Source organism: Artemia franciscana, chromosome 6 (assembly GCF_032884065.1).
Source record: "Artemia franciscana chromosome 6, ASM3288406v1, whole genome shotgun sequence".
Lineage (NCBI taxonomy): Eukaryota > Metazoa > Arthropoda > Branchiopoda > Anostraca > Artemiidae > Artemia > Artemia franciscana.
The window spans coordinates 15168180-15192136 of record NC_088868.1 but is presented as its reverse complement, the minus strand read 5'-3'; the positions used below and the strand labels follow the sequence as shown (position 1 = coordinate 15192136).

The following is a 23957-nucleotide window of genomic DNA, read 5'->3' as shown; positions in this document are numbered from 1 at the left end:
AATTTGATAGCAAAAGCTCGTATTACTCTCAAAAGATTAGAGATGTTTACACGTGTAAGTTTGCTGTGTGTGAATGTAAAGAAAAATTTTTACTGACATTCTGTAGAGTGGGTGATTCTGTTGATGTAAGTAGTAAAGTTCTATTTGGTGAAAACCCTATTTTACAAGTTATGTCACTGCGGTACCTCGGTTTCCATAATGCTTCTAATCTATCGTAGAAGCATCATAGCGACATTATATCCACCAAAGTTGCACGTGGAGTTGGCATCGCCAAAAGATTGAAGCATTTTCTGCCGGAAAGTATTCTTCACACGATATATTTTGCAATAATCTACCCATATATCATACGGATGTTTAGTCTGGAGAAGCAATTTTTATGTTAATTACAAGCTAAATGGCTTTCTCATAGTTTTGATCGGACGATTTCGCTAAAAAAAGCGGGATGGGAGAGGAGGCCTAGTTACCTCCCAATTTTTGGTTACTTAAAAAGACAACTAGATTTGTTTTATTTTCTTTTACAAACGTTTTTGTTAGTAACAAACATACGTACCTTACGAATTAACTTATGTAACGAACTTATATATTTGTGTATTTTTATTACGTATATGAGGGGGTTTGCCCCCACGTCAATACCTCGTTCTTTACATTAAAGCTTGAATTTTGTCCCAAATCTTTCAGAATGACCCTTGAATCACAAAGGCCGTAGAATAACTAGTTAGAGTTACTAAAAATACTTTAGCGTAAAGAACCAGGTATTGTGGAAGAGACGAACCCCCTTATATAAGTAATATTTTATATTCGTTTTTAAGTTTTAATGTTTATCATTGCTTCCAGTTGAAAAAAATTCTCATTGTCTTTTTTTAAATGATGCTAGAAAGTCCTGCGACCCCTTCATGGAAATTCTCTTCCCTTATGAAAAATTGCTCCATGGAAAGATCCTCCCACGTAACCTGCCCCCCCCCCGACCCACCCTAACCCCAGCACAAAAAAGTCCCCCTGAAAACGTCTGTACACTTCATAATTAACAACTACTATGTGTAAACAATGGTCAAAGCTTATAAGTTGCCACCCCTCCCCCGGGAACTGTGGTGGATTTAGTCATCCCCAAAGACATAATTATTAGGTTTTTGACTAAGTTAAACAGAATGGCTATCTCAAAATTTTGATCCAGTGACCTTGGAGAAAAATGTGCGTTGGAGGGGGCCTCGGTGCCCTCCAATTTTTTTGGCACTTAAAAAGGACACTAGAACTTTTAATTTACGTTAGAATGAACCCTCTTACGACATAACTAGGACAACTAGGTCGATACGATCACCCCTGAGGAAAAAAACAACAACAAAAAAACAAAAAAATACGCACCCGTTATCTGTCTTCTGGCAAAAATACAAAATTCCACCTTTTTTATGATAGGGGCTTGAAACTTCTACAGTATGGTTCTCGGATACGCTGACTCTGATGGTGTCATTTTGTTAAGATTCTGTGACTTTTAGAGGGTATTTCCGCCTATTTTCTAAAATAAGGCACAGTTTTTCAGGCTCGTAACCTTTGACCGGTAAGACTAAACTTGATGAAACTTATATATTTAAAATCAGCATTAAAATGCAATTCTTTTGATGTAACTATTTGTACCAAAACTTCGGTTTTTAGAGTTTTGGTTACTATTGAGCCTGGTTGCTCCTTACTGCAGTTTGTTACCATGAACTGTTTGAAAATGTAACTTGTAAATGAATAAAAGTAATATATTCTACCATAACGTTGAGATAGAACTTACCAATGTCTCAGGTTTTCCTGTCCCTTATTTGTTCTTGTTTTTTTCTGCCCATTGTGAAAATTCAAATGCTAAACTGTTACCTGACTTGTAACCAACCAAATTCCAATGGTCAGCTGTTACCAATTAGACATGTGAAAAATTTAAATTCCCTTTAAATCCGGTCGTAATATCTCAAGGAAGTCAACAGAGTTTAAATATTCTGGCACAACCCTCAAGAGAGCAATTAAGCCAATGAGAAAGGAGGATATCTCGGTACGTATTTCAATGCTATCTTAATAGAATTAGCTTTCAACCTAGGAGATTGACCTTAAAGTGCTATTACTTTAGATCTTAGAACAAAATAAGTAAGGTTGGGCAGTTTGCACAAGTGGAAAGAGCTTTATAGTACAAGTCAGTAGAAAAGGTGGCTCCAGTGATTTATAATGTTTGTTCAACGTATTTCAGACACAATAGATGCATCAGTAGCTGTAACCTTAGTAAAGAGCAAATTCCGGTAAATAGTAACCGAAAATAAAAAAAAAATGTGTTTTTAGAACCATTCTATGCAAAAAATTATTCGATGCTGATTCATCAATGTGAATTATTACCTCCACTAGACTTTAAAATTAATCTTAGCACAAAAACAAATTTCCCTTGTTTTCGAAAAAAAACCTCTCAAAAATGGCATTAGATTGAAATAAAAGGCAAGCCGTTGAAATCTCCATGGTCAAAATAAGGGAGACAGGGGCTTTTTCGGACGGGGGCATGATCGGACAAACGATATTGCTCGTTCAGATATCGATACAAAAATTTGACAAAAATGTCAGTAGATGGCGAGCATGTAACGCACGTTCGATCAAATTCTGACTAGAATTCAGTAATAAATGTTCCTTTGAGAGGGTCAGATGTAAATTTGGAGGTAAATTTAAATTTCTAGCTGTATGTTCCTTGTCAATTTTCAGGCGTTCTGCAAGCTTTAGGGGAAAGCAGTTTCGACAGGTAAGAGAGTGATCTATTGGCTACTTTCTAATTATAAAGTAATGTATATAATTTCATATTTTTTTTTGGCAGCCATCTTTTTATTAAAGGTCACTGTGGGGCATTTCCGGACACAGATTACGGGGCATGTACGGACATTATTTCTTGTCTGTCCGAAAATGCCCCCATCATGTGAAGTTCAAAGTGAAGTGTTAAAACTCTTGCCAGAGTTTGAAATAAAGCTGCACAGACCTGCACAAGTTTCACTATTATTCTTATCAGTTCTAATACTTTATTTCTTTTCAGAAAATGGTACGAACGTATCCATTAGACCCATCTATTTCGTTAGTTTTAGATCCATCTATTCATGGAGGTAGAATTGTGCTATTTAGGATTTGTTTTTAGAATTGTTTTAAAATGGTAAGGTGTACCTAAATTTGAAAGTTCGTAATTTTTTAAACCTAAAAGAAATTGCACTATTATTTAATAGTGGAAAAAGATAGACTGTAAGCTATTCTGATATTAAATTAAACACAAGGTATCTGTATTTAATGAAGTAAAAATTTAATGCACATAATAAATCTCTTCTATTCTTGAGATAACGTTAAAAATACTTTGCATTCTAATCTAATCGCCCCTGTGCAGTTGTTCTTAAAGCTAAAATTCTGACTAACATCAAAATCCTAACATCAATGCAGTTAGATAATTCTTGGAAGAACGACTGGCAGGACTTTATAGAGGGAGAGGGGGGAATAACATAAAAAATAAAATATATTTGATAATTTGATAGTTTCACTATTATTCTTATCAGTTCTAATACTTTATTTCTTTTCAGAAAATGGTACGAACGTATCAGCGAAAACGAGACAAACCACCCCCTGATCTAGCAACGTTACAAAGAGCAGTCGCTTCGATCGTCAAAGATGGTAGCTCTATCAGAGCAGTTGCGGAGAACTTTGGACTCAAAAAGTCAACAGTTAATGATGCCCTTAGACGATACCGTGCTGAACTGGATGCCCAGCCCGATGTTCTGGAAACTGATAAATCTCCGGCTAAGGTCCTGCCATCTGAGAGACGTGGATTTTGGCAAGTTTTTACTAGAGAGCAAGAAAAGCAACTCACCGAATATTTAAAAGCAGCATCACTGATGAATCATGGGCTGACAGAGCTTTCAACTCGTAAGCTTGCCTATGAGTTTGCAGTAAAGCTTAATGTGAAGATGCCCTTAACGTGGACGGAAAAGGGAAGGGCAGGCCTAGACTGGTTCTCTTTGTTTATGAAGAGAGGAAATGAGCTATCAATCCGGTCTCCAGAAAATACTAGTCAAGCACGTGCTTCCGGGTTTAATGCTCCAGTGGTCAGCAAGTTCTATGACAACCTAGCAGAAGTTTACAGCAGGCATAAGTTTCCACCTAGCAAAATCTGGAACTGTGATGAAACAGGTATCCCTACTGTTTTGGATCCCCCCAAGGTTGTAGCCAGGAAGGGGGCTAAGCAAGTCTCACAAATTGCTTCAGCAGAGCGGGGAGAGAACACGACTATGCTAGCTTTCATCAATGCAGCCGGACGGGTTATCCCCCCTGTTTTTGTCTTCCCTAGAGTTCATGTGAATTGCCGGATGTATAACCTGGGCCCACCTGGAAGTTTAGGTCTGTCTAACAAAAGCGGCTGGATGACGGATGACAATTTCCTCCTCTCTATCAAGCATTTTCAAAGTGAAACAAAATCGACGAAGGAAGATCCTCACTTACTTTTGATGGATAACCACGGCAGCCATATCTCCGTTGAAATTGTTCACTTTTGCAGAGAAAACGGAATTGTTGTGCTGACGTTCCCCCCATACTGTTCACATAAACTGCAACCCCTTGATATCAGTATTTATGGACCTTTTAAAAACGGGCTACGTAATAGTTTCAACGAATGGCTTATAGCACATCCAGGTGGCAGAATATCGATCCATGAAGTAGCCGAGCTATCCCGACAACCGTTCCTGGATAAGTTCTGCCCCAGCAACATTGTTGCTGGGTTTCAAAGGCCCGGTATTTTCCCATTCAATCGTCATGCTTTTGGCGAATCAGATTTTCTCCCTGCTCTCGTTACTGACGTTCCACTAGCTGCAAATACTAACTCTACTACAGAGGCAGCAGATCACGGTGAAGTTATCCAGGACTCTGAACCTGAAGGTCCCGCTCCCGGTACATCCGGGACAGCTCCTATCACCCCCGAGTCTGTAAGGCCGCACCCAAGGATTGACCCAACAAAAAGAAATCCTTCGAATGGAAGAAAAAGAGGAAAAACCCGCATACTGACAGATACCCCTGAAAAAGAACAGCTGGAAAAGGAAAAGCACAACAGAGAAGCAAAGAAAGCCAAGAAAAAAACGCCACAAAAGAAAATCACTAAAACCAAGAAAATGGTCGGTCGTCGACAGACCAAGGTGGGAAATAAGCGAAAACCATCAGCTTTCATCAGGCTTTCAGTTTCGGAGACCAGTTCATCAGAACCCGAACTGCCAGATGACATTTGTGATGATGAGTCGGACATGTCACTTGATTTGGGAGAGGATGATGTTGTGGCGAGCGACAGACCGGTTTCTCCCATCCAAATCGGAAAGTTCGTTCTCGTCAAGTTTGAATTAGGAAAAAGCAAGTCCTCGTGTGTGTATTACGTTGGGCTAGTCGAGTCCATCGATAACGATGTTGCTGACGTCAAGTTTTTGAGAAAGATTGGCCCGAAGTTCGTATTCCCAGAGATTGAGGACAAAGCAACGGTCGACAAAAAGGATATTGTCCTAGTCTTACCAGATCCTAGTTCCTCAGGTGGGACAGCAAGATCCATTGCTGGACATGTGTTTTCACGTGATTTATCAGCCTTTAATATAAAGTGATGGTTAAGTACCAGTACTTTAATTACTTTTCTTACTTTTACACAAATATACGAAGTTTGTTAACACTTGTGCAGTACTTTTCTTTGAGAGGTGGGGCATGTCCGATCATGCCCCGAGGGTGTCCGAAAATGCCCCATGGCGGGGCATTTTCGGACAGTATGACCAAACTTGGGAAAATCTCATTTCTGAAAATGTGGTTGTAGATAGGACAATGAGGTTGTTGGTGTGGATTGCCAAATAGTTTACCTTCCAAAAGGAAGTATAAACACAGTGATCGGTCCAGTACGGAAAATGACAAAACCGAAAATCTGAAAAACGTCCGGAATAGCCCCGGTCTCCCCTCTAATTGAAGGTATACAGTCCCCACCCCAAAAACCAAAGAAATTTGTATTTTAGCATGGATAGTGCAAGCAATCCAATGTGCAAAAACAACTGATGGAACACTCGAAACAAGAATGTTTCTAAGTGATAAGCTCAAAGTTTGAACTTCAGTTTGTTTTCCATTTTATCCAAAGTTGTTTGCACTCAATAATTTGCGTCCTGCCATCTATAGTAGGTGAGTTGAATCCGATAACGCAAATCAACCGATAAACTAGGGTAAATCAAAAAAGTTAAGTGCTGAAATATTTTCTAACAAATCTAGTAAGTAGGCTTTCTTTATATTCTTCAATTTAAAGTTTAATTCTAGTCAAATAGATCGCAGTACTGAACTGTTAAGATGGGGCAAGTCGGGCTAATACTAACTGAAACTCTAGAAAAGGAAATTTTATTAACAAAATGCGTATACATAAATGGGCTTTGTATTGCGATTTATAATATGTAGAACTAAATAAGTTTTCAATTTTAAATTAACAAAAATTTAAGAGGTTCAGAAAATTTTATGATTTCGAAAAGGGGGAAAATTGACTCAAAAAGGCAAGTGATCCTGGTGAAATTACATCAACAAATCTAGTATATAAGCCATTCTACTGAAAAGGATTCAAGTCTCTATATATAACATCTTGTTTTTCTAGAAAAGACGGTCAAGCACACGTGTTTTTTTTTTTTTTTTTTTTTTTTTTTTTTTTTTTTTTTTTTTTTAACCAAGGGTGATTGTATCGAACCACTAGAAGTAGAATAGTGTAAGAGGAGTCATTCAAGTATGAATTGAAAGTCCAAATGCACTTCATTAGAAACAAAGGTGGTAGAAAGTGCCAGATCCAAGCGTTTGGACCCTAAAACAACAATTTCTCCGCGCAACCGGCCAAAATATTACAAAAGCAAATCCTGAAAATTATTGAAAGAATGTTTATAAAGCCTAGACGTCTCAGTAGCGGTACTTTCGTTCGGTGGCCGTACTCTCTCTGAATATATATGCAAATCTTTCAAAAATAAGTTTATTATGGACCATTCATGCAATTAAACTAACGACAACAGAGTAGGGCCCGACCAATACGGATTTTTGGGTTTGATACCGATATATCGGTAGCGTATCGATATAATTTGCCGATAAATTGCCCTCCAGAAAAAAAATGTACCAAAAGTTTAACCTACCCATTATCTGCCCATATTCATACTCACATTATTCTCCCTGGTCTATTACAAACCAAAAAACCTTAATAATTCATTGTGAATTCAAAAATTACGACATTTATAAGAACTGTTTGATTTTAATTACTGTTTCCGATAAGCAGCTTCTGAGCACACAAACGAAATGGCGGATATTAGTAGAAGTGACACATAAGAAAAAAGTAATCAATTAAAGAAGCCGGTTTAGTTACTTAAACACAAATACGTGAAAATGTGATTGAAAGAAGTTTGAGATATTCATTGAAATTGCTTATTCAAAACCCAAATTTAAATAGCGGGAATTTGTATTTTAATCATTCACGTATTAATTCGAAAACTTTACTTTACATTCATATGATAGGTCTCTTACTTACAAATTCATGCAAGGGACACTGGATATAGAAATGCAGCTAGTGTTTCAAGTTTGGAGAAGGGATTTAAAGAATGTATCGACAAAATTATCGACTATGCCAACTAATGCGGACACACAAGCAGAATTTTCCAAAGTGCTGATAAGCGGCGATGACACCTTGGAACTCCCCCTCCCCATCTTAAAACACTCCCTCTCCCTCTTAGCTGCACCCCTTACTGGATATGATGGTTTTAATCGATTGGATCTTGGATCTTTCACCCATGCAAGTGTACGTACATTCATTAAATAAAAATTTATTGTTTATTGCATTCTTTTAATTGTTCGGTAGAGGATGTAAATTCTTGAGGTCATCTTAGATTTGGAACATTGCGCACTGGGTGTGTCTTGACAAGTATTGACAACAGTGAACAAATATACCTTGATGTCACTTGACTCACTTGTGTTGCTCTCTCCACCATGGTCGGACTTAGCTGGTGGCTCCACCCCTAAGGACTGGGCAAGCAAAAACTACCAAAGGGAATCTGGTGCCATCTTCTGGAAAAGTTGCGCATAAAAAAATATTGGTAGATAGCCGAGGTTTTTTCCGATACCCGGTACTGACACAGACCCTCAGGTCGGTCCGAAAATGTCTGTCGGCTGATACATTGGTCGGGTCCTACTACAGAGTATCGAATAGCATCTATTAGGATGTTGTCCAATAGATTTTTATGGAGAGGAGAGCATACAAAGCCTCAAAATGTGCTCAAAACATATATTTTCAAACTTACTACGAGAGATATTTCAGCAGAATTGTTTCAGTATTCATGTAATATAATGAAGCGTGCAGCATGGGTGCTAAGGGGAAAAAAACTTCCCTCCTTTTGCTGAGATGATAGCTTATTTTCAAAATTAAACTTTGTTTCTACAAGTAATTACAAATTTATGGCCCCTTTTCTCTACGCATTCTTCTGTAAAGTTTGAAATTTCATGTAAAACATTGAGTTTATAGTATGGTGGCTCTCCTGATATTTAGGGTAGCTCTAAGTAACCTTTTAGTTATACATAAGCAACGTCTATTTCCATGTCAAACGCTATTTGTGTGCTAGAGCCTCAGGCAGAAGAAATAGAAGCAGTCTGTAGTTTACTAGATCTAGAAATATGTTACCTATAGGACTAAACAGTAAAGACCTTACGACTCAAAATTCTAATTTTGTCCCTTCTTCATTCCTTTAATAAGATTAACCCTGAAAAACAAATATCAAAGCAAGCCATGGCTGTACAATGAATATAGATTAATTACTCATTTGTTAAAAGCATAGCTTCAAGTAGAAGAAGAAGAAGCTGGAGCTTACTTGTTCTGGAGAGATGTTCTCTGTTTGACTAAAAGGAATGGACCTTATTGGTCCCAAGGCAGCCTCTTGACATAAATTAGCCATATCTGCACCAGAGTATCCTTTCGTAAGTTGGCTAATATCATCAACATCTTCCTTAGATAAACTATTGCTCTCTTTTTTCATCATATTCACTACCAACTGACGGCGCACCTGAAAAGAGTAATTGAAGCTAAGTTAAGAAAAAAAAAGACAAAATCAGATTTAACCATCTACTATATAGAGTAGAGCAGAATGATAGTCCCCTGTACTCAATCAGAGATTGAAGGTCATAAATAACCTGAAAAGGATAATTTAAGCTAATTTTTATTAAAAAAAAAAAAAAAAAAAAAAAAAAAATCAGATTTAACCATCTACTATATACAGTAGAGTAGAAAGGTAGTCCTCTGTACTTAATCAGGGATTGAGAGTCTTAGATTACCCTGAAAAGGGTAATTGAAGCTAATTTTACTTGTTTAAAAAAGACAAAATTGGATTTAACCATCAACTATATATAGTAGAGTAGAATGATACCCTAAAAAGGCCAACTGAAGCTAATTTTTATTTTAAAAAAAGGACAAAATCGGATTTAACCAGCTACTATATACAGTTGAGTAGAAAGGTAGTCCTCTGTACTTAATCAGGGATTGAGGGCAAAAAAAATCTAATGTAACCATCTACTATATACAGTAGAGTAGATAGATAGTCCTCTGTACTTAATCAGGGATTGAAAGTCTTTAATTACCCTGAAATGGGTAATTGAAGCCAATTTTTATTTGAAAAAGACAAAATCCGATTTAACCATCTACTATATACAGTAAAGTAGAAAAATAGTCCTCTGTACTTAATCAGGGAAAAAGGTCAAGAAGGACAAAATCATATTTAACCATCAACTATATACAGTAGAGTAGATAGATAGTTCTCTGAGCATGCAGTGAGTCTAGAGAGCATCGGGTGTTTTCATTTTAATTAGTGCTAGACGGTGAGTTTTGTGTCTTGACATTGACTTCGCACTATAGGTATTATTCCACATATCCTTTTTCATTAAAAAATAGTGTGAATTGTATTAAAGTTACACTGTATATGACTTTGCAATAAAAGTATCTTCAGTTATATTATTCTCTTCAATATATTAAAAATATCCAATTAAATATGCGGTTTTAGCTTCAATAGTTCCTTCTTTAACTTGTGAGGTAAATCCTGAATTTGAACTGCTTTGAATTCGAGAAACTAACTGATCCCCAAGATCGTCTAATTTATTGTTCCCTTGAAAGGACTATTCAACTGCATCTATAAAATCTCCGAAATTTTACCTTTAAGATGGTGCTCTAGCTTTTGTTCAGCCTAGGCACAGTAAATCCCGTCAGTCTCTAAAGTGTTAGGATATTTTGCGTGACTGCGTAGTCTTAATTCTAATTTTTTTTCAATCCTGTCTAATGTTCCCGCCTCCCCATAGACTAGTCCGCGCTTCCTTAGGGAGGCGCGCCTTCTTGTTTAGAAAACGCTGTTCTAAGGTATTGAATTATAAGGGAAATGTAGCATAATTCACGGTGAAAACTTTCTCATCCTCTCAAATTTACATTTAATAGAAACAAGGAAGAAGGTTCTGGTAAATTAGCTGATACCAGTGTAAGGGAGCATTGGCTCAAATAGCCTCTTATCCTCCAATGAAGGAAAACAATTATTTTCCTCCAATGAGCGAAAATAAAACTTACTCCATGGCATACTTTAAACTTACAAGTGGCAAAAGATACAAAAGATCACGTTGTGAAAATTGATGTAAATGGGTATGGGGTATAAATCCCAGGAAAACATGGAACAATTTCTTCAGGGTCTCCCTCCACGGGAAAGTCAGCTTGGGAATAAATGTCGATACTAACAAAGGGGAAAAAATAGGCATAGGTACAGGTTTAAAGGGAATAGGTACTGTTTGGTAATAGAAAAGAGTATACCCAAGAAACTATAGTTTGACAAGGCTATGCTTTGATATAATAATCAAAAATGTCAATGAAACACCACAACCTATTGTTAGATTAGAGGATTGCCTATTATCTTTCAATTCCAGAAGGGTATCCTTCCCGCATCAACTGGTGAAAAATAGCTCAAAAGTTGACTGGATAGACCTCCAGCGCCCTCCCAGTCTCTTCCAATTTAATTAAATCTTCAATACTACCTGACCTTTCCAATTCCTGTTGTATTCTCACCCTACTACCTTGTAATCAGCTCATTGTTTGCTATGAAGACTTTCTTCTCCTGTTTAAGCCTCTTCCCTCCATCACTTCGCAATAATGAGTTCCGTAAAATGGTGCCACTACCAATATTTGTGTTTGTGTTCGGGTAATAATGTTAACTGGTATATAGGTTGTTCCCTTATTACTTGAGCGGCAGAATTCCACATTGGCTATACCTACGATTTCTCCTTAATTACATTAGCCGAAAAAAAAGTAACTGTCTTAAGAAACGGTTTATAGGTTTTAGCTAGGACACCCATATTCTAAATCGAATAAGATGTTTTTAAGTGGTGTGTATTCGCAGAATCTCTGAAGTGTATTTTTATAGGCTTATTTTGTTAACGTCATTGGAAACGTGGGTTTGAATAGCTGCCAACATTGCTTGGGCCCCAGGAGGGGACATAGATCTTCAGAACCACAGGTTCGTACCACTGCCAGCACTGTTTGAGCCGTCACGGTTGCCAGCAGTATTAATGCAGCACCGATTATGATCTAACTGAGATTAAAAATATATGCTGTAACCATTGACCATTCTTATAGCCTGAAACCGTCTTGAGAAAGTTAGATTTGGAATCACTCAGAGCTATTACTACCTCGACCAGCTTTAGGACCGGTTGGAGAACGGCATTTGTGATGGGTATGACTGAACAGTAATTTGACATCTAGTAAAATCGCCTTATCTAGTAAAGTCACACTTCTGGGTGCCCTCTTCGTCAAGGTACACCCATCTAACACTAGGAATCTCATAATTCTATAAAAGTATACCAGATATAAACTTTATTACTTTAGCCTATAGCTAGGGGAAAAACAAATGCCCAGTTATTCTAAGAGAAAAGCTTGCTTATTGAACAAAGTTGCTACTCAAGTCACACATCTTGTCAAAAAACAAATCTTTTGATCATTGAATCATAGCTAAAATCTTTCAAATTGAGCCTAACAGACCAACTTAAGTGACAAAGAAAATTAAAGTCTTATAGTACCAACGACATTAAAATGAAAACAATTTTTTGTCCTCTGGCTCGATCTTAGGTCCATTCATACTTGAAAACCGGGAATTTCTATTATTTTTCTTTTTGTTATTAAACACTTTTCTTTGAAAAAGGAAATTTGTTTCCTTTCAAACCAAATGTTTCTATTTTTTAATTTCTTCTAGACTTTGAAAACTTCCTTTGTTCATTTTCTTAGTTAAAAGTTGTTTGTTAATTTCTTTTAAACTTTTTGTTTTCGTTTGAAAACAAAAGTTCAATTTGCTATTTTCCTTCAAAGTTTTCCTTTAAAACCAAATTTCCTTTGTTTTCCATATTCAAAAAAGTTTCCCTTTGTTGCCACAATGAATCGTAAAAAGAAACAGGCGGAAGCTTCTCCTGTTTGAAAAACAAGCCGAACCAAAAAAATTGTATCTCCATGTCATTGTCAAAAATTAAACCCATCATTAGGGCAATACAACCGTTTGCTTCCGAACAAATATATCCAAGTGAAAATATGTAAAAAATTAAATAAAAGAAACCGAGAATTCTATTGATCTGTCAAAGTCAACTATAGGGATAAATATAAGGAAATAGTATAGCCTAGTTGATCCTTTTGAAAAGGTTTTCTTGTAGGTAAGTCCAATAACTAAAAATTTGAAGTGTTTAATATGAAATATCCATTCATACCTGAAAACCGGAATTTTCTATTATTTTTCTTTTCGTTGTTAAACATTTATTAAAATTAATATCCATTCATACCTGATCTAATATCCATTCATACCTGAAAACCGGGATTTTCTATTATTTTTCTTTTTGTTATTAAAAATTTATTAAAATTTTGACGTCGTGTAAAGTTTTCCTTTGTCGCCATACAGAATAAAGTTTTTGTTATAAAGTTTCAATAAAGTTTTCCTTTGTTGCCTCTGAAAACAAATGTTCTTTGAAAAAGGAAATTTGTTTCCTTTCAAACCAAATGTTTCTGTTTTTTAATTTCTTCTAGACTTTGAAAACTTCCTTTGTTAAAAATTGTTTGTTAATTTCCTTTTAACTTTTTGTTTTCGTTTGAAAACAAAAGTTCAATCTGTTATTTTCCTTCAAAGTTTTCCTTTAGGATAAAATTTCCTTTATTTTCCATGCTCAATAAAGTTTCCCTTTGTTGCCATACTGAATCGTAAAAAGAAACAGGCGGAAGCTTTCCTGTTTGCAAAACAAGCCGAACCAAAAAAGTTGTATCTCCATGTCACTGTCAAAAATTAAAACCTTCATTAGGGCAATACAACCGTTTGCTTCCGAACAAATATATCCAAGTGAAAATTTGTAAAAAATTAAATAAAAGAAACCGAGAATTCTATTGATCTGTCAAAGTCAACTATAGGGATAAATATAAGGAAATAGTATAGCCTAGTTGATCCTTTTGAAAAGGTTTTCTTGTAGGTAAGTCTAATAACTAATAATTTGAAGTGTTTAATATGAAATAGTCTTTGAAATAACCATTTTAATGTATAGCTTAGACTGTTTTAGCATTGCATTATATCAGCATTTGTTTTTAATTCCTATTTAATAACAAGATATTAGGGTTACATCCTTACACAACTTTACTCGTTCAACCACTATTTTTTTTTTCTTACCCTGTTTACCACCAATAATAGCAGTGTTTGTATTATGCTACAGAAATCATGAAACAGACTTACTATAAAATACATATTTTCCCTCATTTTCTGATGATTTTACAAACATGTTCCTAATTTTCAAAGTCAGCACCTGAGATCTTCTTCATTGAAATTTCAGTTCCCCAATCTTCCTAATTCCCCAATTCCCCAATCGCCCTAAAATGTATATGGTTGTGTTTCCACTGTTTCCACTGAAACAATTTAAATAATCACTTCATTTCTAATGGCTTGTAAAGGAAACTTCAAAAGAATATTAGAAAATTATCCGCAAAATTTATTAATTATAAAAAATATCGGTTCTCTTCAGGTTGATTTTTAAATTCACTCTATAACATTCTTACTTAAGTTCAAGAGGCAGACTTAATGTAAACTTAAAGTGTCGGACAAGTGAAAAAGTAATTATTTCTTATTTTCTCAAATTATTACACACCATCACACTCATTACTCAGATACTCATTACTCAATTACTCATACTCAATTCGATACTCGCTACTCAACTACCATCATACTCATTACTCAATTACTCATACTCAATTCGATACTCATTACTCAACTACCATCATACTCGTTACTCGTACTCATGACTCAATTACTCATACTCAATTCGATACTCATTATTCAACTACCATCATAGTCATTACTCATTACTCAATTACTCATACTCAATTCGATACTCATTATTAAACTACCATCATAGTCATTACTCATTACTCAATTACTCATACTCAATTCGATACTCATTGCTCAACTACCATCATAGGCATTAATTATTTATTATTTCTTATGAGAGATGCGACAAGATACTCATTTTACACGACAAGGGAAAGCTTTCTGAGCTTTCGATTCTTAATTAATTTAATAATAAATAAATACATGACTCACTGAAATTCAAAATGAGATACAAGTACTTTAAGAGTACAAACCTCAAAATCAAACTAAGCGTCTCCTTGCTGCCTCATCCAATTCTTGTGGCCTACTAGTAGCACCAATAACAAGTAGCTTATCTTCACTACTAGTAGCAGCACCATCGAGCAGTACCAAAAATTCTGTTTTTATCCGTCGTGATGACTCATGTTCTGAATCACTTCTTTGACTAAGCAAAGAATCAATCTCATCTATAAATACGACAGCTGATTGATGTACCCTGGAAATAAACCGTTGAATACATAAATTACAGTTATAGCTCGGAATCAACCTGGTAAAATAGTTTTTTTTTTTTTTACTGATACTGTGTGATATTTAAAACTTTCGATGTACCAGGCGAAAAGGAAAATCTGACTATTTACCTTATAAAACTTGTAATATTACAACAAACATAGAGCTGTAACACAGACCTCCGAGAGGCTAATTACAATCCATTTAGCCATTTGGCCAAGTTTTCCTTTGTTAATTTCCTTTGTTTCCTTTGAAGCTGTGACATGGAGTTCCAAGAGACTAATTGCAATTCATTTGGCCATTTGGCCAAGTTTTTCTTAGTTAATTTCCATTGTTTCCTTTGAAGCTGTGACATGGAGTTCCAAGAGACTAATTGCAATTCATTTGGCCATTTGGCCAAGTTTTTCTTAGTTAATTTCCATTGTTTCCTTTGAAGCTGTGACATAGAGCTCCAAGAGGCTAAGGTAGATTTTCTCCTTGGATCCATTTGGCTTACACATTTCCATTCACCGAGTCCAAATTAAGAAATTGTTACGAGAGGCGTGTACACTTTATAATAGGTTGGAGAGAAATGGGTAAATATCCCTAAGAATCCAGATGGGGGAACGGAGTATCAATAACCAGCCCCTTCTCAGAACCAGTTTATTTTTTGGAATTTCAGGAACAGAGTTCAAAATGACAGGAGCTTTGTTAGAATGATCTGAACTTAAAAAAAGAAAATCCCTTCTATATTCAGCAATTTTCAACAAAATTTAACAATTAAATTTAAATTTTCAGCAATTTGTAGTTTTCCGAAAGACTGGCCGTATTTTAGACAATAGGCTATAAAAAAAGTGTTGTCTAATTCCACTTTTGAGGGCTATAATAAGAGAAAGGTTTAGATGGCTAGGGCACATTCTGCGGATGAAGGATGACAGATTGCCAAAGATTATCCTTTTCAGCCAATCATCCACGGCTAAACGTAAAGAAGCACGTCCCAGTTGGAGTGGGAGGAAGTCGTAAGAAAAAATCTAAGGAAAAAGGGAACTTACTAGGGGGATGTGAAGAGGGAGGTTTTCAATCGACCAGGATAGAGGAAAATATAATGACGAAGACCCCACTGCCTTTCCATTATACAAATACAGAAGAGAGAATAACGAGGACTTTTTTCCCAAGACAGTGAACGAACAACACCTATTTGAATATTTTGGCTCTATATCTAAGGGCCGTCTTCAGCAAAGAAAATAATAAATAATAACACACAATAAAAGTTCTTGGTTAAAAATCCATTTTTTAAAATTGCCTTGGCATCATTACCTCTTAACGAAAAGTTTAGCCAAGACTGTGTGATAAAAGCTAACATTTTACAAGCTAAAAAGGTTCATTAATTTCACTAACTGTGTTTATTAAAAATTGGAATAATTTCTTATTGCGATATTTGCCTTCTCTGCAGCTAATCTTGTAGTTCTTTTGGGATTGGGCTAATTTTTATTTGTTCCTATTTTTGTTTTATTTTGAATTAGATTATTTTCTATAATTAATTTTGTGTACATAGGGTTGGTTGAGTGTGTATTCACCCAAGTCTCTATTTAGGGATGTATTATTATTTAAGTTTCGCTTGATTTTGATTGCCTCGCGGACAGTTTGTTTGATTCCTAGGTCATTGGTAATTAGAATAGTTTCGTCAAATAGAACATAATGGTTTCGATTTTCAAAAATATGATTGCTTAAAGCTGAATCGAAAGATATGGAGTTATTTGTAGATTTTAATGCTTTTTCAATACTTTCTTTGTGTTGCTGTAATCTTGTTCCTAAAACAAGATTGGGGGGTTCGACCAATGTAATAATTTCCACAACTACATGGTATTTGATACACCCCTCTTAGACGAGTAACTGGGGTTTCATCCTTACCAGAATTGAGAAGATTCATTATGCTTAAATTACTTGTGGATACAACAAGTAAATTTTTTTTTAAACAAACTTGTTTCAGTTTTGAATTAATTTTCGCAATATAAGGTAGGTAAATCGCGCTTGTGGGTTTATTCGAACCGTTTACTGGTGTGGGATTTAAGGCTTTAGAAAAATGCATCTTTAATCTTTGAGCATTAACAGTATTTATGAGAGAAATTGGGTACCCATTGCCAAAAAGTATGTCTGTAATAAAATTTAATTCTTTTTTAATATACGGCTCTGAACAGATATTAAGTACTCCATCCACAAGAGATATTAACACACCTCTTTTAACCTGTGGAGGATGGTTAGATTTGAAGTGAAGGTATCTATTATTATGCGTAGGTTTTCTGTTTACTGCAATTGATGCTGTAAGATCTAAATAGACCTTAGATATAAAAGAAAGCTAAATTGTGGAAAAGACTGCTTCTGTTTGATTCTCGCTTCTTTTATTTCTATACTGCTCTACTTCAAAGTTTTTCGTTTTTGTTATTCTTATTACACTAAAGGAAAGATACCGAACTGTCACCGGTGACCAATACAATCAGAATAAGGAGCTGAAGATAATTTGGACAAATGGTCCATATGAATGAAGGACGCCTATCGCATGATATATTGTGTTGGACCCCACCCAGTCTTCAAATGAGGGGAAGACAGCGCAGCACACTAGGTCGGTCCCTGGAGAAACAGGAAACGAATCTTAAAACTACCCTGAATGAGCTCTGGTCGCTGACACAAGAGGTACTGCCTCATTTACCTCTATGTGAGGGAAGTCCTAAGTCTAAGTAAGTATTACAGTTTCTAATATTTTCGTATAGTTTCTTTTTAGATTTTTTTGTTTTTGTATTTCTCTCTGAACTAAGAACACCTCAGTAGAAGACCGCTTAAATAATTTGGATTTCTGGGATTTCTTGTCACCGGCTTAAAGTATCGTATTTAATTCTAACATTCAAAAATATCTTAAAATTTTTCCAGATGAAGTGTTCAAATTTATTTTAGATGGTAAATAGATGGTAAAGTTGGTCAATTAGAAAATTTATTATATACAGACTACTGTAGCCTAAATTTCAATAATTTGGACATTTATTTTTTCGTTTTTTTATGTTACTTTCGAGAATGAAATCCCCTTTTAGAGTCTAGCACAGCGAATTCAGCAAACATAAGGTATTTTAAATACAGGTAGGACTACATCTGCAGTGCTGAATGTGCGTCAAAAAAATTTATTGTTTTATTTTTTATTTTCGTTTCGCACAACTTGTTACATGTTAATTTTTTATTTTTCAAAATAGATGTAATACAGTAATTTATAAGAACAATTCCAAACTCCGTCGAAGAGTAGATTGACCCAAAAGGTTATGGCTTGTTAACTCTTGCGGCAAGTGAAAGTAATTATTCTCATATAGACATAGATCTAGCATCAATATCGAATGGCTGAAAAACCAGCAGGAATAAGGTAATTTTTAGGACAAAGTCCTTATAAATTTGGCATATGGCAAGAGCCAAAAGGCTTCAACTTTTTTTAAATGTAGTCTTAATTCCTGTTTCGGACTAGTTTTTATATGTTTCCCTTGAATCATAAAAATCTTATGATCTATTGCATACAGACAATTTCAGACTCATTCGAGGAACTAGATTGACCAAGGAAGTTATGCTTTAATATCCTTTTACGGCAAGGGAAGTATTAAGTGAAGCTAATTTTAAGAGAGCCATCTATGTTTCTAGACCTCCTGTTTCTAATAGATGTGTTCGTTTTCAGATATTTTCTATAACTTTATTTCTACACCTATATTTGTAATACTTTCATAGTCTAGGCTTTATTCTCTCGAGCATTAGTTTGGAAAGGCATATATCAATGTAAATATAAATTTTAGAAACTTTGTTTTTCACATTAAAGTAGAGAACGACGTTCATATTTGATATTTTTGAAATATGTTTTTTTATATATATACATGTCACTACTACCTACAGTTTAAAACAAGGCTAAAAATAAGGGGGCTCCCCCTTTTTTAATCCAAGTTTATCCATGTGAAAATGATTCGAGAATGATAAGGATTTCTGATAAAGTGCACCTCTTAAAATATTTTTGATGTAGAAGGAGGGCTTAAAATGTTAAGCTAAATTTTAGAATAAACATCTTTCTTCGAACGCAACTCTTTTGTAAGGAATTTTATTTCAAGCACGTTTTCGTATAAAACTCTAGTCTGGATTACAACATTTTGGACGGTCAGATAAGAAATTTTCAATCAGTTTTGAGTCATGACATCCAGAAAAAAGCGGACGCAGTATTTAAATTAAAAAAAATCCCTCATATTTTAAACTTGAAATATCTGGTCCTCATTATTTGAAAAAATAAGATTGTAAATTATTTATCAAAAACACGAGGGAAGACATAAGGTATCCTGTTGAGCTTAAAACAAAAGTTTTTAAATTATATAATAGAAACTAAACATAATGACTAAAAGTGATTGCATCTATAGTAAAGATAAGCCTTTTCCTACTCATCGATTGTGTCCTAATCAAACTCAAAATACAAACTAGCAGTCCCTTTAATTATACTTCATGCGAACTAGAAATACCCCCCCCCCTCTCATTGGCTTTTATGAAATTTTCAGAGAATGGATACTAGGCCAGCAATTCAACATACCTGGCGCAAAAACATTAATTGAGGGAGGGGTGGGGCATTTTCCTCCCTCAATTTCGAAAAATTATCCATATTTGGTAATTTTCATCGAAAAAAAATTTCCCCTACAAGATTTTGAAAAATTGATTTTTAGCATCTTCATTTAATTATTTTCTTTAATCCGAGCCTAAATTTTCATGAACTGACACCCTCAACCACACATATACGCTTAGACTAATAGATTTTATACCTTGCAACAGCAAACAAGGCACGAACCATTTTCTCGCCTTCACCCACCCATTTTGAAGTCAGTGACGATGCACTAATACTGAAAAAAGTAGATTTTGACTGAGAGGCAATGCACTTCCCGATCAGTGTTTTGCCAGTGCCAGGAGGGCCAAAGAGAAGAAGTCCTTTTGGTGGCCCTCGGAGACCAGTGAAAATGTCCGACCGCAACATAGGCCAAACAACAATCTCCTATAAAAGACAAATATTTAAATGGCGCAGACAATAAACATATAAAATTGGTAAATATAAAAAATCGGGAAAGTACACAAGATCTTGTCTTGGGGGAGGAGGCAGTTTGAATAAGATAACAGTCAAAAATTTTATTAAAGAGACAAGGAATTAGAGGGAAGATACAAATACTGGCGAAGCAGGTCAGAAGACCCTTCAGCCCCTCCTCCCCTATCTGTGTGACAGAAGATAACCTCTTTTCCATAATCCGCTGTCCTTAAAAGCGAGCGTATTACAAAATTCGTTGTGGATAGTATTAAACTAAAAAACATGGTTTTTCAACTGAAAGTAAGCAGCAACATTAAAACTTAAAATAAACAGAAATTATTCCGCATATGAAGGGGACAGCCCCTCACCCATCACCCTTTACACTAATACCTTAGAGTTCTTTAAATGAGCAGTCTTATTTAAAGAATTGTGAGCAAAAAGCAAACTTAAGCGTAAAAAGTGAGGTTGACAATGGAGCTGCCTCCCTGATATACGGAATAATTTTTTTCGTTTCCAGTTTTAACATTGCTCCTTACTTTGAGTTGAAAAAACTTTTTAATTTAATTTCTGTTAATTTAATTGACTGTTTTCTGATTAAATCGGGAAACTACCTTCCCTCCTCCCTCGTGTAAAATTTTCCATGAGAATCTCCTACCCGCAGAAAATTTTTTTCCATTGAATACTCCTCCAAAGAAAATTACCCCCTAAGAAATTCCACATATTTACTAATGACAAATGTTGCGCAAATTACCGCCTTTTCCCAACGACTATGGGGGTTATGTCATCCCCAAAGGTATAGTTATCAGAATTTTCGACTATGCTGAATCAAATGGCTATCTCAAAGTTTTGATCGGATGTCTTTGGGGAAAAAAGGGCTTGAGAGGAGGGCTAGTTACCATCCAATCTTTTTAGTCATTTAAAAGACACTAGAACTTTCGGTTTTCGTTTGAACAGGCCATCTGCCGAGCTGAAGGAGAAATATTATTAAAACGATCACCCCTGGAAAAAAAAACGGAACAATAAAACAAAAAATAAAACAAAAACAAATTAAACACGCATTTATTCAACAAATAAACACGCATCCGTGATTTTTCTTCTGGCAAAAAAAAAATCCAAATTCGACATTTTTGTAAATAGGAGCTGGAAACCTCTACAGTAGGGCTCTCTGATGTGGTACACCTCATCATGTGATTTTCATTAAGATTAAAGAAAAAAACAAGTTTTTCTTAACTGAAAGTAAGGAGTGACATTAAAACTTAAAACGAACAGAAATTACTTCGTATATGAAAGGGGCTGCTTCCTCATCAACGCCCCGCTCTTTACACTAAAGTTTGACTCTTTCTCTTAACTCTACTTTTTAAAAAAGCTCAAGGGCAATCGTTAGAAGAATGCGGTATAGATCTGAGTACGGATTGTTATCCCATGGACAATTATTATGTTGCATGTTCAAGAGTTGGTAAACCTGACAATCTATTTATATGGACAGACAATGGGACAGCAATGAATGTTGTATATTCGCAAGTTTTACATAGTTAAAAAATATATATATCTATCTATATTCACAGGTGGGACACAGGGACACAACTACAATGGTGCGTAACTAATATGGCGCGAAAAAAGCTAATAAAAGAAAAAACATAAAAAGAAAAAACTGTAAAAAAAAGCAAAAAAATAAAAAAGGTAAAAACTGAAAAGAAAAAAAAGCTAAAAAAATAAAAAAAGCCGCAATACTTAAAAAAGAAACTATATCTATATATATACAAATAAGTTGTTTGTAGGCATGTTTGTTTGTTTGTGGGTTTGCATATGACGTCATTATAAGTATATAAGGCTTTGTATATGACGTCATTGTAAGATGACACTACAGACCGGGACACCGGGACACAAATGACGACCGGGACACAGGGAATATACAACTACAGCGGGGACGCCGGGGGGCACAAGGGGATATAAAAATGACGACGGGGACACATCTATCTATATTCACAGGTGGGACACAGGGAGACAACTACAATGGCGCGTAACTAATATGGCGCTTAACGACTTACGCGCGCGGGGGGCTTGGGGGGAGGGAGCGCGAAGCGCTCCCACCAACTAGGTGTTGGGTGGCGCGGTGGCGTTCCATAAATGTCAATGTTAGAATGAACATTAACAAATTGAAAAACATTGAAAAAGATAGAATGTTACTAAATCCTACAACAGAAGAAACAGCCAAGGAAGCTGCTCAAAGAGTTAATGCCAAAAGGCTTGCGGCTAAAGAACGCAAAACCGCGCAATTAGATGAAGATCAACCTGGACAGCGAGAGTCAAAACGTATCAAAACTGAAAATGATAGTGATGATGATTGGGTTTGGGATTTTGACCTGGATAAGGTTATCAATGCCTACCAGATTTTAGTTAAAAAAACAAAGGTTCGGCGATATGTTTTACGTCTGAAAAATAAAGAAGAAAAAGAAAACTGAAACTAAAAATGTAAAAACTGGGAATTAAATAAATATTTCAAAAAAGCCCATTGTTGGAGAAAGAACAGATTGAAAGTTTAATTTACATGTACACTGAGGAGCTAAAAGAGAAGATTGAGGGTCTTTTTCTGAAAACATTGAATACAGTGAGTAAGGATTGGGAAGAGAATAAATCCCCAGAAATCATGCTTAATTATACCAGTACAGAGCTTGCACCCCTTATATTTGAAAACATTGAAGAACATTTGGAAAATGCCAAGATTGTTAGTCAAGACATCCTTCAAGAGGTTTTACTCCTAAACCTGAAGCTTCTTCTTGAATTTGCAGACACTTTTAAAACTCTAGTTTACAGTTATAAAAGCAAGCATTTTATGGACAGAAACAAGATTCCTCGATTTTCAGAGTTCATGGTTGCTTTGGTTAACACCTGCTCAGAAGTCATTGAACTGACATCTAGGCTAAAACTGCGATTCTGGAGGATGAACAATGACACTTTTGATGAAGTTTCAAAGTTATTTGCATCAGTATGTGACACTTATCAAAAGGTCTTAAGTGAATTCTGTGACTATTTACTAGAAAGTCCATTTCAAGATACAAAGATTTACTTTGATGGCATCATGACTAGAGAATGGTTAACATCGACTGAAATAGTTGAAACTATCTGCGTTACTTTTGAAGACTATTTCAGCGATTATGGAATGCTCCGGCCCGATAATTTAAAATTTGTTGCCGAAAAGGCTCAACTAGGAGTTGCAAAACGCTACATCACTGCTCTACTTCAGCAAAAACTGTCACTTCGTACCGCCGAAGAACGGAAACAAGTTGGCGGAAAAATTTGTGCAGAAAAGAAACAACTACTAATGCTATTCCGCCGTATTTCTGAAAATATTGACGAATCTAAATTGAGTCCAATTGACGAATTAGCTGACGTCATTAGTGCAGATCATGTTGATTTTCTATCTTTTTCCCTTAGAACCCTGGCTTGGAAGTACAGGGATTTGACAAAAGATCACTTGATCTGCTTAATGTCTATTCGAGGTGACTTGGGAAATATGGATGTCCGCCAAAAAGCAAAAGAGGTCTTAGAAGATGTGGGACAGCTGTACGGGAACAGTAAAACAGTGAAAAACTTTATATTCAATTTCTGAACGTTTTTGAATTAATGCAAGTTTAATTTTGGCTCTCCGCACACAAATTATTCAAATGAAATTTGCATATTAATTCTTTTTTTGGCTAAATCGCTTTTTCTTAGTTTTGATAAGACGATTTTGAGAAAAACACCTTTTGAGACTAAACACCAACACCTAGTTGGTGGGGGCACTTTGCGTCCCCCAAGCCCCCCTGCGCGCGTAAGTCGTTACGTGCCATATTAGTTACGTGCCATTGTAGTTGTGTCCCTGTGTCCCACCTCTGAATAGATATATATATATATATATATATGTATATATATATATATATATATATATATATATATATATATATATATATATATATATATATATATATATATATATATATATATATATATATGTT

The 23957-nt window shown here is 35.4% G+C and overlaps 2 protein-coding genes across 2 annotated transcripts in view; one reads left to right on the top strand and one right to left on the bottom strand.

Moving 5' to 3' along the window:
* The window catches only part of LOC136028496 (fidgetin-like protein 1), a 38980-nt gene extending 18342 nt beyond the window's left edge, over window positions 1–20638 (bottom strand). Inside the window, 7 exon segments of the mRNA XM_065706339.1 lie at window positions 4104–4106; window positions 8868–9059; window positions 12624–12631; window positions 13345–13370; window positions 14674–14898; window positions 19709–19935; window positions 20618–20638. Of these exon segments, the coding sequence (XP_065562411.1) occupies window positions 4104–4106; window positions 8868–9059; window positions 12624–12631; window positions 13345–13370; window positions 14674–14898; window positions 19709–19935; window positions 20618–20638 (702 nt within the window).
* A 1872-nt stretch (window positions 20639–22510) lies between these two features.
* Window positions 22511–23572, top strand: LOC136028495 (exocyst complex component 3-like). The gene has a single exon (XM_065706338.1). The coding sequence runs from the start codon at window positions 22511–22513 to the stop codon at window positions 23570–23572; it is 1062 nt and encodes a 353-aa protein (XP_065562410.1).
* The last annotated feature ends 385 nt before the right edge of the window (window positions 23573–23957 follow it).